This window comes from Molossus molossus, unplaced genomic scaffold, assembly GCF_014108415.1.
Source record: "Molossus molossus isolate mMolMol1 unplaced genomic scaffold, mMolMol1.p scaffold_m16_p_6, whole genome shotgun sequence".
NCBI classification, from domain to species: Eukaryota; Metazoa; Chordata; class Mammalia; order Chiroptera; family Molossidae; genus Molossus; species Molossus molossus.
In genome coordinates this window covers 3,314,589-3,328,412 of record NW_023425399.1, presented here as the reverse complement: position 1 = coordinate 3,328,412, position 13,824 = coordinate 3,314,589, and the positions used below count along the sequence as shown (strand labels likewise).

At 45.4% G+C, this 13,824-nt stretch overlaps 1 protein-coding gene across 4 annotated transcripts in view; it reads left to right on the top strand.

The window, feature by feature from the left end:
* VAPB (VAMP associated protein B and C) overlaps positions 1-13,824 on the top strand; it is a 177,147-nt gene that overhangs the window by 24,911 nt on the left and 138,412 nt on the right. Inside the window, exon 1 of one of the 4 annotated variants that reach the window (XM_036245236.1) lies at positions 4,943-4,980. The exons of the other annotated variants lie outside the window; for them this stretch is intronic. Coding sequence (XP_036101129.1) covers positions 4,958-4,980 — 23 coding nt within the window. The 5' untranslated portion in view covers positions 4,943-4,957. Of the gene's footprint in view, positions 1-4,942; positions 4,981-13,824 lie in introns of those variants that run through there. 4 annotated transcript variants of the gene reach the window in all.

The window sequence follows — 13,824 nt, the reverse complement described above, 5'->3', positions numbered from 1 at the left end:
CAATATGTTTTATTTATTTATTTTTTAGAGAGAGAGAGAAACATCTATGTGAGAAACATCGATCAGCTGCCTCCTGCATGCCCCCTGCTTGGGGATTGAGTCTGCAACCTGAACATGTGCCCCGACCGGGAATTTAACTGGGACCTCTCAGTCCATGGGCCGATGCTCAATCCACTGAGCCACAGCAGCCAGGTTACTTCTGAGTTATAGGTCCTGGGAGAAAAAGAACTAGAAGTTAACTTTCTTTTATCCACTTACTTACTTACTTTTCTTCACAGTTAACTCCTTATGGGGAAAAATGGTTAGTTCTTGGCAGTGTGCTTATATATGGAAAATGGTGGTAGTTTCTTGATGTGTGTCATCATAATATTCATTGCGGTTGTCTTCATAATGACCTGGTAGTTTTCATAATGACCTGGTAGTTTTGCATCCAAGTGGGATTTATTAAAACAATTAGTTTGGCCCTGGCCAGTTTGGCTCAGCAGTTAGAGCGTTGGCCTGGGGTCCAGAGAGACTCAGGTTCGGTTCCCGCTAAGGGCATGTACCTCGATTGTAGTTTGTCCCTGGCTTTGGTTGGTCGTGTGGGTGGCAGCCACTCGATATGCATCCCTTTCACATCAACGTTTCTCTCTCTCTCTCTCTTCCTCTCTCTCCCTCCCACTCTATCTGAACAAAAAAAAAAAAAGGGAAAATGTCCTCAGGTGAGGATAATAAATAAATAAATAAATAAATAAATAAAAAACAATTAGTTTGAATTGGTGCTTATCAAAGCGATGAACTCTAAACATTATTAACGCTGTCTTTTATTTATTAAAATTATCTAGCATCTTTCTTTCTAATGCTGAAGGCAAGATACTGAGAACTTGGACCCTACAGTATCATCACTAACTAGTTGAAAATTAGGGGAGGAATCAAGGGAGTAAATTATATCGATTATCAGTCAAATACTCCCCTCGGGCTCAATGTTTAGGACCTGAAACTTGCATTTTTACAAAGGAATTACATCCCCCATTTGTATTTGAAAAATTTGCCATCTGAAAGATGACCATGATTTGGAACAAACGAGTACAGCTTTCAGGGAGATGACAAGAAAGAGGAATACGAAGAGTGCCGAGTTCCATTAGTCAAGACAAGGTTGCCATAGTATCTTTAATAAAATAAAATAAAAGGCTCTGCACTGTGGTTTGCACCGGGCATTGTGTTGAAAACAAAGTTGCAGTATGGTTTCCAGGCTTGCTTCCTCGTTTCCTATCACTTTAGACTGTCACCAGCATAGCATGGCCAGGGCTGCTTGGCCCTTGCTCAGTGGCTGTGTGGATTTCTTTGAAGTTTTTACTTGACAGACCTGGGCTACTGACTTTATAAAAACACGAGTTATGTAAAGAGCTTTGTTATGGAACAAAGTTACCAAATTTGACAGTCATTCTAAGATTATTTTTAAAATGCCAATGTGGCAAATAGTATCTCTAGAATATCTGTTTTTCAAAATGTGAAATGTGTTGTTTTAACAGAAATTGTTGATGTCTAAAAACAATGTCTTAATGTACTTTAGGATTCCCCCCCTTGCATGGAAAAAAAAAAGTCATTCAGCATATCGCATAGTCCTATGGGGAACATCTGGAAGGGCCTTCGTTCAATAATGTTTTAGCGTTAATTGTACAAAACATTAACAGTATAAAAATAGCTTCCAAGAAGTATATAATCCTTCAGAAGAGTTATTGTCCATTTTTGACTAGCAGGTTAGTATTTCTCTTCATCTGTGTCAGGGAATATGTCGTCAAGCTTTTGGTTTGTGTGTGTGCGCACACTCATGTAGGTACCCAAAGAGTTGCCAGTGGGCGCCCGGCCAGTGTGGCTCAGTGGCTGAGCGTCGACCCTGCACTAAGAGGTTGCTTGTTCGGTTCCCGGTCAGGGCACATGCCCAGGTTGTGGGCCAGGTCCCCAATGGGGAGGCATGCCGGAGACGGCCAAATGATGTTCTCTCTCATCCGTGTTTCTATCTTTCTCTCCCTCTCCCTTCCTCTCTCTCTGAAATAAAGAAAAACAATTAAAAAAAGAAAAGAACAAAGAGTTGCTGGTGGGCGTACATTCTAGTTGATACCAGTAATGTTTCAATTAGTATACTATTGGCATTTCAACAGGCTCCTACAACCTTAGCTTATTTGGGAAGAGGGGGTCAGGGAAATACAGGTGCTCCTCAACTTACGCTGGGGTTACATCCCAATAAACCCTTTGTAAGTTGAAATTATTGTAAGTAGAAAATGTATTTAATACACCTCACCTAACCGAACATCATCGCTTAGCTTAGCCCACATTAAATATGCTCAGAATGCTTACATTAGCTTACAGTTGGGCAAAATCACCCCACTGCCCAACACCAGGGAGAATATCGCATAGCATATTGCTAACCCAGGAAAAGATAAAAATTCAAAGAACAGTTTTTATTGAATGTGTGTCACTTTCATACCATCATAAGGTCAAAAAATCCTAAGTTGAACCATCAGAAGTCAGGGGCCGTCTGTAAATATTTTTGGAGAGAGGTAGATTGAAACTGTTGTTTATGTCTTTTGGATTCCACTTGAAGACAGTAGAGTGGATCCCTGGACCATTTAATGAGATTTGAATGGCTTGGTACCTGTATGACTCAGTTTTGGGGTTGTCTTTAAAGGCTGAGCCCTGGCCAGTTTGGCTCAGTGGTTAGAGCGTCGGCCTGTGGTCCGGAGAGACCCGGGTTCGGTTCCCGCTAAGGGCACGTGCTTCGGTTGCAGTTTGTCCCCGGCCCTGGTTGGTTGTGCGGGTGGCAGCCACTCGATGTGTCCCTTCACGTCGATGTTCCTCTCTTTCTCTCCCTTCCTCTCTCTCTCTCCCTTCCTCTCTCTCCCTCCCGCTCTATCTGTACAAAAAATGGAAAAATATCCTCGAGTGAGGATAAAAAAAAAAAAAGGCTGAATGTGCTCAGAGAATAGGGAGAAGAGAAAACTGAACCTCGGGGGCTAGGAGCAGAGGGCACATTTGCAAGGGGTGAAGGGGTGGACTCCCCGCAGCCCCTGTGGGTTGGGTCTAGAGTTAAAAGCAGTGGCCATAACGATTCTGGCATTTTATTTTGCAATATGGGGGGAAAGAAAAGGTAAGGGAACAGTGAACATTTCTAGAAGATAAGTGCTGAATTTCCAGAAAACAGTCCACAAAGTCTAGGGACTGTAGTAGATGATTTATGTTCTTATCTTTTTTGGGGTTTTTGTTTTGTTTTTGTTTTAATCCTCATCCAAGGATATTTTTTCATTGATTTTCAGATAAAGAGGAAGGCAGGGAGGGGGAGAGAGAGAAAGAAAGAGAAATATTGATGTGAGAGAGACACCTCTCCCAGGACCCTGACCAGGGATTGAACCACAAACGAGGTATGTGCCCTTAACCGGAATGGAGCCCACAACTCTGGTCCACAGGCCAGGGCTGAGTTCTTTATCTTATTTCATCTCTGTCACTGTCCTGTGAGGTGAGTCACTCAGTGGCTAAGTAGCTTGCCCATGGGTAAGGCCATCATGGTAAATAGTGGTACAGGGATTTAACCCAGGTTTGTCTCGTACTGAAGCCCATTCTTTCCAGTGTATCACTATCAACTCTTTTTTTTGTTGTTGTTCAGACAGAGCGGGAGGGAGAGAGAGGAAGAGAGAGAGAGAGAAACATCGATGTGAAGGGACACATCGAGTGGTTGCCACCCGCACGACCAACCAGGGCCGGGGACAAACTGCAACCGAGGTACGTGCCCTTAGCGGGAACCGAACCCGGGTCTCTCTGTACCGCAGGCCGACGCTCTTAACTGCTGAGCCAAACCGGCCAGGGCTCACTATCAACTCTTTAGAATGAAAGCATAAAGGGGTTCATTCTTGGGGGCGGGAGGCAGAGAATTTAAAACCATTAAGGAGGCGTTAGTAACTGTCAGAATAATTTATTAAGAACCTTAATTAATTAAGAATTATTTTCTGGAATTTTTAGGAAGGATTTCTTACCGTACTTTTTAAGAAGTTTATATTGGTGACATCATTTCTTTACTTACGTTGTGAATATTCACTTTTTATATCAGATTTTGATGGTGTTTAATGATTATTTGTATTTAGAAAACATTTGCTTTTGAGTAATTTGCAGTTCTGCTACTGAGTTTGGAAGGTAGAGTGAAACGTGTGGTAGAGATTTCACAGGTTTGCAGACTGTGAAGTGGGAGTAAAGAAGGTTCAAAGGGTGCTTATTAAGATAAGAATATCTGCCCTGGCCGGTTTGGCTCAGCGGTTAGAGCGTCCGCCTGCGGTCCGGAGAGACCCGGGTTCGGTTCCCGCTAAGGGCATGTACCTCGGTTGCAGTTTGTCCCAGGCCCTGGTTGGTCGTGCGGGTGGCAGCCACTCGATGTGTCCCTTTCACGTCGATGTTTCCCTCTCTCTCTCTTCCTCTCTCTCCTTCCCACTCTGTCTGTACAAAAAATGGAAAAATGTCCTCGGATGAGGATTAAAAAAAAAAACAAACATAAAAAAAAAGAATATCTGCCCTGGCCGGTTTGGCTCAGCGGTTAGAGCATCGGCCTGCAGTCCAGAGAGGCCTGGGTTCGGTTCCCACTAAGGGCGCGTAGTTCGGTTGCAGTTTGTCCCCAGCCCTAGTTGGTCGTGCGGGTGGCAGCCACCCGATGTGTCCCTTACATGTCGATGTTTCTCTCTCTTTCTCTCTCTCTCTCTCCCCTTCTCTTCCTCCCTCTCCCTCCCACCCTATCTGAACAAAAATGGAAAAATGCCCTCGGGTGAGGATAAAAAAAAAAAGATAAGAATGTCTAAAATAAATTACCTTTGTAGATGCACCCTAAACTTTACAAGCAGGGCTGCAAAGCCTTTGATCCTGCGTGCTCCTGACAGGCCCCTGCCTTGTTTCTTGAGAAACAAGAAGGTGAGCTAATAGATAGCTCGAGGTTCCTCACATGTTGAAAGAGAGAAACGCAAGGTGAGTAACAAAAGGTGAAGTTTTATTCTGTGTGAAATCTACTTTGGGAAGTCATTCCCCCAAAAGATGACATCCACATGTATGCATCAGATTAGGGGACATACCTGGCTGAATGATCGTGTGCATAATAGACATGCCCAATGGGTCAGGTTTGCACCTTTTTAAAAATATTTTTAATTGATTTTTTTAGATGGAGAGGGGAAGAGAGGGAGAAACATCGATGAGAGAGAAACATCAATTAGCTGCCTCCTGCAAGCCCCATACTGGGGATAGAGCCCACAACCTGGGCATGGGCCCGGACTGGGAATTAAACCAGCGACCTCTCGGTGAATGGAACAAGGCTCAGTCTACTGAGCCATACCAGCTGCGCGGGTTTGCACCTTTTTAACAACATGTCCTTTGATGTTTCCTGTATGGACCCATGATCCCATCTTGTCTGGTAGATATAATGACTGCGGTGCAGGGTTGGTTCAGTCCCTACCGACTTGAAAGCTCCTATGGGCCAGGCACTGAGTTGGGGACAAAGGAAGAGTCCTGGCCTTTAAAGTCCCCAGCCTCTAGGTGGTGTGGGAGAGAGGAGAATGTGGAAACTGGACACTGAGCTGTCCCCCTTGGGGAGCTTAGAAAAGGTGTGTTAATTCCACGTCGTGGTGTGGATCTCACAGGGAGGTGACATTTGAGACCTGTGTCTTGGCGAGCTTTTCCTGCGTGCCAGGCATTTCCCTAAGTGCTCATTGAATTCTCACAGCGAGCCAGGGAGTGGGTACCGCTGAGGTGGGGCTGGGAGTCTAACCAAGATCTGTCCTGACTGCAAAGCCCATGTTCTCCATCTTTGTGTTGGCTGCATTTCTTCCCGTGAAAGATGAGTGGGATTGACTGACTGGGAAGGCCCTCGGTTTTCTTATGTATTATGTTAGGGAGATGAAGGAGGACCGGAAATGAGACCTTGGGGATGGAGAAAGAGGATTAAAAGAGAGACGAGATAGAAAAAGAAAGGCACGTAATTGTGATTGTAATCCAGTAATGGCTTCCTTGGCACTGCTTGCACGAAGTAGAGTTGTTCTGGACCATTAGTGACTCTTTGACTTAAAATTCTTTTCTGTCCTGCCCGGTTTGGCTCAGCGATTGGAGTGTTGGCCTGTGGACCAGAGAGTCCTGGGTTCAGTTCCCACTAGGGGCACATACCAAGAAAAAAAAAAAAAATTTTTTCCTGCCAATTTCTATTTTGCCCTAAGAACTTGTGTTCTAACTTGATCACTTCTGATTGTGTTATTTGTGTTGAAAATTATGTACTAATATAAACACTATATCTTCCATTCTACCACCCACTCCCTACTTGAAGTCCTGCATATCCTTGATGTCTGCCATCACAAACGAGGTAGGCTAATTGGGTACTACCTTACCTTTATATCATTCAGCATTTACAGCAGCGCAGGAAGAAGGGAGGGACAGGAGTGCTCCCCACCTGAGAGCTCACTGCTGTTATCTCCGTTTTTGAAATGAGAGAACCTAGGCCCAGGACTTGGCAAAATGTGTTAATTTGAACCTAGATCTTTCAGTCCCTAAAGCTTGTGTGCTTTGTGTCACGAAGGGAAGCTTAGGTCCCTGCCCTTGCCTTCACTTAGAGGCACTCAGCTGACCTCCACGGCTTTGATTTCCTCTTGTGTTGGGTGAGGAGGCCTGAACTCAATCCCTCTGAGTGTTCCTTCCAGTTCTAGCTGTGAGAGGTTAGATAAAGTCTATTTCAGCCGAAGAAGAAAGATGGAAAGCCCCTTGCGGACAGAAATGAGCTTGCATTTCCCATAGTACCTACCCATGTTTTGCACTAGTGGCTCCCATATATTTAGTGAACGAACCCTCTTGTTCCTGTTTAAAAGCTCACTGTTCTATCATTCTTTCCTGAGTCGTCTTGGAGAGATGCTCATCCAGTTTTTTCTGCATCATCTTGAATTTTACAGTTTGTGTATCATGTGCATGTTTTGCTTATGTCTTACTCTCTGCGTGCTTCATTCGGATGCAAGCTCTCGTCGGTTTCGTTTCTGTACTCTTTAACTGGTCGAGACTAATAGAATATATTCTGTTCTTACCATTGTTTTCTTCTTATAGTAACCCCAAAGAAGGGGATATAACCCTGGACTTGTTCATCTTTTCAGTGTTTGGTGTAACCATCTGAAATAGAAGCATACACAAGAATAAAGAGGGATTTGCTGAAACCAAAGGTTTGTCCTTGTGGAGGCTTATTTGAATTCTCATTCTGCTGGTCGAATTGATTGTTGGCATAAAATGTATCCTGATGGACTGCTCTGAAAATCTAACTTCGTGCTTTTTGACCTTTTTAAAGTCAGACACTGCTTTACTAATTGGAAGAAGAAAAGCAATGAATCACTCCTTGGAGAATCTACAGATGCACTCTCTCAAAACTTGCCATGTAATTGAGGAACAGGGGGATCAAAGCTGACTGGGGGGTGCCTGCTTGGCCTCAAGTCTTGCTCAGAGGATGGCAGAGATGGGGGAACATGAGATGTCACCTAGAGGAGGCCAGAGAAAACTTGGCCAGTTCATTTGGGTCTTTTATTTTACTATATTATTATTATTATTAAGTGAATGCCTTTATTGCCTTTCCTTTTCAAAACAAGATTGTTCCTTTTTCTTTTTCTTTATATACCTCACATGAGCACAGTGCTCAGCAATTAGTCATCTTCAGTAGCATTTGAGTGCTGTGTCTTCCACCTTTAAAAAAGAGTAATTGCTTTCTCAGTCGTGTTTGCTACTACTGATCTATTCCCTTTGCTTTCCTTCTTATCCTAGCAAACTTCTGGAAATAGTAGTCCTAATCTCCATTTTCTCACCACCCATTATTTCCAAAGTCCTTGACCAGGAGCTGAATTTATGCTTTATCACCACGTCTTTTGTTGCATCTTAGTCTTCACCTTGTGTGTGCTGCCTGCAGCACTGACGTCTCTGCGGTCCTGCTTCCTGACACTCTTCCTTTCGCTTCCCCATCACTCTCTCGGCTCTCTCCACCCATTTGCCACTTTTGCCCACTCCTCCTGGAGTCCTGTTAATAATGCAGAGGGTTATAGGTTCTCCCTCTCCCCCTTTTCTTTCTTGCTCCTCTTCTCTCTCATTCTCTCAGTTTCGCTGCCTCCCTGTCTTCCATTTTCTCCTTTGGGGGAGCTCTTCCGCCAGTACTCCTGCCTTCTAACATCACATGGGATGATCCCAGCCCTGACCCATGCCCATATATATGGCCACGGGTACGTCAAATGTAGCATGGCCCAAACTAGACTTCTTACCATTCTGTTTTCCTTTTTTCTCCAAACTTCGCCATCCTGCATGTATCTCATTGAGTGGTACCCACATCCACACAGTTGACCAACTCAGAGACAGAGAGCCCATGACTCAGATTTGCCCCTTCTCCCTTACCCCCTGTGGCTGCCACATTCCCCTGGGTGACTATAATAGCCTCTTAAGTGTCCTCCTGTCTGAGTCCTCTCTTCTCTTCAGACTGATGGAGTTTTCAAATATGCAGATCTGAGCTTATCTCTTGCTTGCTTTAAATCATTAAATGTCTGCCCAGTGCCAAAAGAATAACATTTAAGTCCTTTAACAAGACCTGGAAAGTTGTCTGTGCCTGTCACCCCTGCTCTCTCCAGTGCTGTCTTCCCTCCTGCTGTGCTCCAGCCTCTCCTTTTCCCTGGTCTTGGGGCTTTAGCAGAAATTGTTTGCACCACTCAGATGAATCCAGTCCTCTCCTGACGAACTGCTCCCTCCCCGTTTACTCTTAAGGTTCAGCACAGCTGCACTTCTTTGAGGTCTCTCTCTCTCTCTCTCTCTTTTTTTTTTTTTGGTTTGTGCCCCTAGCAGGAATTGAACCCGGGACTCTCTGGTCCGCAGGACGATGCTCCAACCGCTGAACCAAACTGGCCAGAGCTGAGGTCACTTTTTTGACCCTCTCTGCTCACAGTGTGCCTCTCCTCTCTACCCCCAAACTTATCACAGTGAGTGTTTTTGGTTACTTGACTTCCTTTCCCATTAATCAACAAGAACTTTGCCTTTTTTGGACTGTGTCTTATCCCCGGATCCCAGGGCCTAGCACAGTGCACGCCTGGGGCAGGTTCTCAGGAAGCATGGCGTCGGCTCTGAGAATGCAGAGAAGGGAGAGAACACTGCTGTGGCGAGGGTGGTGACGCCTGCCAGCGAGCCTGTGCGGGCAGCAGCGTGATGTGACACAGTGCGTCTCACTGGGAAAGTGTGTAAAGATATTTCTACCGAGTACTTGACACCTTTTTCTCTTCTACAAATACATGTTTTCATGTCTCCTCCCCTCCAATTTCAGAGAGTCAGAACTACCTCCTCTCCTTTTCTTTACCCATACTATTCCCATCACTAACGGCGTTTTGTTCCATTGGTCGGTCTCTGTATTTCTGGTGTCTTGACTTTCTCTTCTACTTGTTCCTTCCCAGTGCCTATAAACATGCTTACGTTTCCCCTTCCTAAAAAGAGATCACATTCCTCCAGGTTGTCCCCCTCTTAAGTGAATGCCCAGTCTCCCACCACAAGAAAAGTTGAACATAATGCACCTTCAGTTGCTTGTTTACGTGCTCGTTCCTTTCAGTTCTGAAGCTGTCTCTCTCCACTGAGACCCTTCTCAGTTCACCAGCTTTCTCTCCACGACATTTGTCTTTGACTTTTCTGGTTAACTGCCCACTTCTTCATCAGCTACTGGGTGTTGACATTTCCCAGGCTTCTGCCCCATTTAACTGTCCTGAATGTTATCTCATTAGTAATGCCTTCAGCTTTCACTTCTACACAGAAAACTTTCAAATCTCTATTTCCAAGCAGATCTTTGATCTCTAAGCTGTCTGCTTAGTGGACATCCCTGCCAATCTGGTTGTTATGAAAGCATCTAAGACTTGACATATTCCTCACTGTATATTCATGGTTAATTTCTCATTCCCATCAAATGTGTCTTCTATATCTTGGGAATGGCCCTATCATCCAGGTGGGTAAGCCAGAAATCCTGAACTCAGTCTTCACACCTTCTTTCCACACCTCTCACATTTACTCTGTCCATTCATTTAACCATTAGTATCCTATGTTCTTTGCCCCCCCCCCCCACTACATCCTGATAGCCCCCTCCCTTCAGGAGTGCTGCCCCATGTCCCAGCTTTCTGTCTCTAACTTCTCCTGCTTCCCTCCCCCTTCACACTGTCCTATATACAGTTTTTAGAGTTATTTGTCTAAAATTAAAAAAAAGGGCCCTGGCCGGTTTGGCTCAGCGGTTAGGGCATCAGCCTGCGGTCCAGAGAGACCCGGGTTCAGTTCCCGCTAGGGGCAGTTTGTCCCTGGCCCTGGTTGGGCCCTGCGGGAGGCAGCCACTCAATGTGTCCTTTTCACATCTATGTTTCTCTCTCTCTCTCTCTCTCTCTTTTCCTCTCTCTCCCTCCCACTCTATCTGAACAAAAAAATGGGAAAGTGTCCTCGGGTGAGGAAAAAAAAAAAATATATATATATGTATATTTTTTTGTTAATCCTCACCCAAGGATATTTTTTTATTGATTTTTAGAGAGAGTAAAGAGAAAAAGGAAGGGAGGGGAAAGAGCGAGAAACATTGATGTGAAAGAGACACATCAATTGTTTGCCTCCTGCATGTGCCCCAACCGGGGCTGGGGATCGAACTTGCAACCCAGGTGGTGCCCTTGACTGGGATTCGAACCTGTGATCTTTTGGTGCTTGGGCTGATGCCCTTAACAACTGAACCACACTGGTCACGGCTAAAATTGAAATTTGATCATGTCATTTCTTTATTTTAAAACATTCATTGGCTTCCAAATTCTTACAGGTTAGCGGTCAAAATTCTTAGGTCAAAAGCATCAAAGCCTTTTAAATTTGGGCCATACTTACAAAACAAAAAACAGTCAGAGGTGGAAGTTACTCTTGAACAACAATATTCACAAACTGTTTAGAATAATAAGCACTCTGTATGTTAACACATACAGACATGGCGAGCACGTTATTTATTTATTTATTTTAATCCTCACTGGAGGATATGTTGGTTGATTTTAGAGAGTGAGGAAGGGAGAGAGAGAAAATCAATGTGAGAAGAGAAACATCAATTGATTGCCTCCTGAACACACCCTGAATGGGGATTGAACCTACAACCTAGGTATGTGCCCTGACAGGAAGCTGGACCCACAGCCTTTTGGTGTACAGGACGACTCTCCAGCCCCCTGAGCCCCTGCCCAGGCGGCACGCGTATCTTCTCTGGTTTATACGGAATGCCAGCAGAGGCAGTTCTCAGAGCCCATGATCAGAAAAGGGAAACCCATTTTCCTTCCTCACACCTACCTTCCTAGAATCAGTTTTAAATAAGAACAGTCATTATTTAAAAAAATTTTTTCTTTTCCTTCACTGATTTTACAGAAAGAGGAAATGAGATGGGGGGAGAGAGAGAACATCGATTGGCTGCCTTCTGCATGCCCCCCCACTGGGGACCTGGCCAACAACCTGGGCATGTGCCCTGACCAGGAATCGAACTGGTGACCTCTTGGTACAAGGTCGACGCTCAACTACTGAGCCACATCGGCCAGACCCTAGAATGATTTTTAATATTTTTCCTTCCATTTTTTCATGCAGAGCTTATTGTCAGACTTTTGTAGGGTTAAAATAGTCGGTTTTTACAATTTATTTTTACTTAAACAATGTATATGCTTCTTAAAAGCATAAGCAGATGTGATGTCCCTGTTTCTCAGTTTCGCTCACTCCCCTCACACTCCTCCTCTGACCGTGCAGGTGCCTGCCAGGCTCCTCTGTGCACAGTTCTCCGCCCTCCCACCTGTGTTCACAGAGAGCTACACGTGTTAGCTTGAATGCAGTGTTCAGTGCCATAGGCGGGAGTATGAACCCTTCCGTTAAGAGTGTGAATGCAGACCCTGGCCAGGCAGCTCAGTTGGTCAGAGTGTCATCCCGATACACCAGGGTTTCACGTTCAATCCCTAGTCACTGTACGTACAAAAAATCAATCAGTGAATGCATAAATAAGTGGAACAACAAATTGATGTTCCTCTCTTCCAACCCCCCTCTCCCCTTCGTCCCTTCCCTTCTTCTCTCTCTCTCTCTCTCTCTCTCTCTCTCTCTCTCAAAATCAATTTTTTTAAAAAGTATGAATTCAGGGGCCAGACTGCTTGGATGTGAATTCTGAATCCACCACCTAAAAGTCACATGACCTTGGGTAAAGTATTTAACTACTTCAACGTGGCGTATATTAGGACTAAAAGAGTTGACACATGTAAAACGCTTAGAATAGACTTGGCACTGTCAAATGTTAACTAATGTCACTATCACTTAGTAATTCTTTTCAAGGTATGTCATTCCAGAGCCTCAGTCCCAGAGGTTCTTATCCATTAGTTCTGGATGGGTCCTTGAATGGTCCTCCAAGTATACTCACTGTCTTCCTGGGGTCTGGGCAGGAGCAGCAGCGTCATCTCCAGCTTGAGGACCTAGCGCAGTACCTGAGCTTTCATTCTTCAGTTACGTATTGGATGCCTACAGTGTGCCAGGTATTCTAGAAATTTGAAGACCAAGATGAAAAAACTGACCAAACCTTTGTCTTAAGGAGCTCACCTGGTGGGGAAGATGGCACTAAATAAAAGGGAAATGTGTAACTATGGTGCTGGGTAATTGATGGGTGCTAAATAGGGGTGGGGGTGCAGGGTAAAGGGGTTTGGGAGTGGGTTCTGTCTTACAGAGGCTTATTGGGAAGGCCATGTCTCCGAGAAGGTGTTAGTTGAGCCGAGACACTATATAAAGTGAGAGTGTAAGGCATGCACACATAAGGGAGAACAGCATTCCAGACAGGGAAGGGCAAGTGCAAGGCTCCAAGGTGGTGGTGGGCTTGGTGTATTTGAGGGACAGCAGAGGCACTGTCCTGCAGGGGAGGGAGGGAGTGCTCTCGGCAGGCAGGCCGCAGGGGAGACCTTGGGTGTTGCTGCGAGATGGGAAGCCATGCAGGGTTCTGAGCAAGAGCCCATTTTTAATCCTCACCCGAGGATATTTTTCCATTTTTTGTACAGATAGAGTGGGAGAGAGAGAGAGAAACATCGACGTGAAGGGACGCATCGAGTGGCTGCCACCCGCACGACCAACCAGGGCCGGGGACAAACTGCAACCGAAGTACATGCCCTTAGCGGGAACCGAACCCGGGTCTCTCGGGACCGCAGGCCGACGCTCTACCCACTGAGCCAAACTGGCCAGGGCGAGAGCGCATTTTTAAAAGAACGTGGCTGGTGTGGGGAGAGTTGACTGTGGGAAATGTGGGTGCTGGCATGCCCGTGGGGCTACTGCAGTAATCCAGGCCAAGAGCAGGAGAGAGACTCTGGCTTGGACCAGGGTGGTGGCAGTGGAGAGAACATGGTAAGAAGTGCTCCGATTACAAATTGATTTTTAAGGGAGAGCTGAGAGCCTGGCTGATGGTTAACTGTCGGTGGGAGAGGAAGAAAGGAAACGAGTGTGACTCTTGTGGCCCAAGCACTTTGGGGAATGGTGGTTTCTGTTCCTGAGGTGGGAGGCAGTGGGTTTGGGGGAGGGGAGTGGGACTGAGTGTAGTCTGGATGTGATAGACAGGAGGTGCTCAGTTCACCTCACCTGCAGGCCGAGGTCGGGGGGAGGGTCAGGCTGCGGAGATAGCTGTGATGCGCGCTTATTGCTGGAGCGCAGTGCAGGAAGGAGGAAGGGTACTTTTCTAAAGAGAGTAGGTAGGCCTTTTCAACGAGAAGGCCTTTGGACAAAACTCTGAAGAATGAATATGATTTCCAAAGGCAGAGAATAGGGAAAATAAAACAC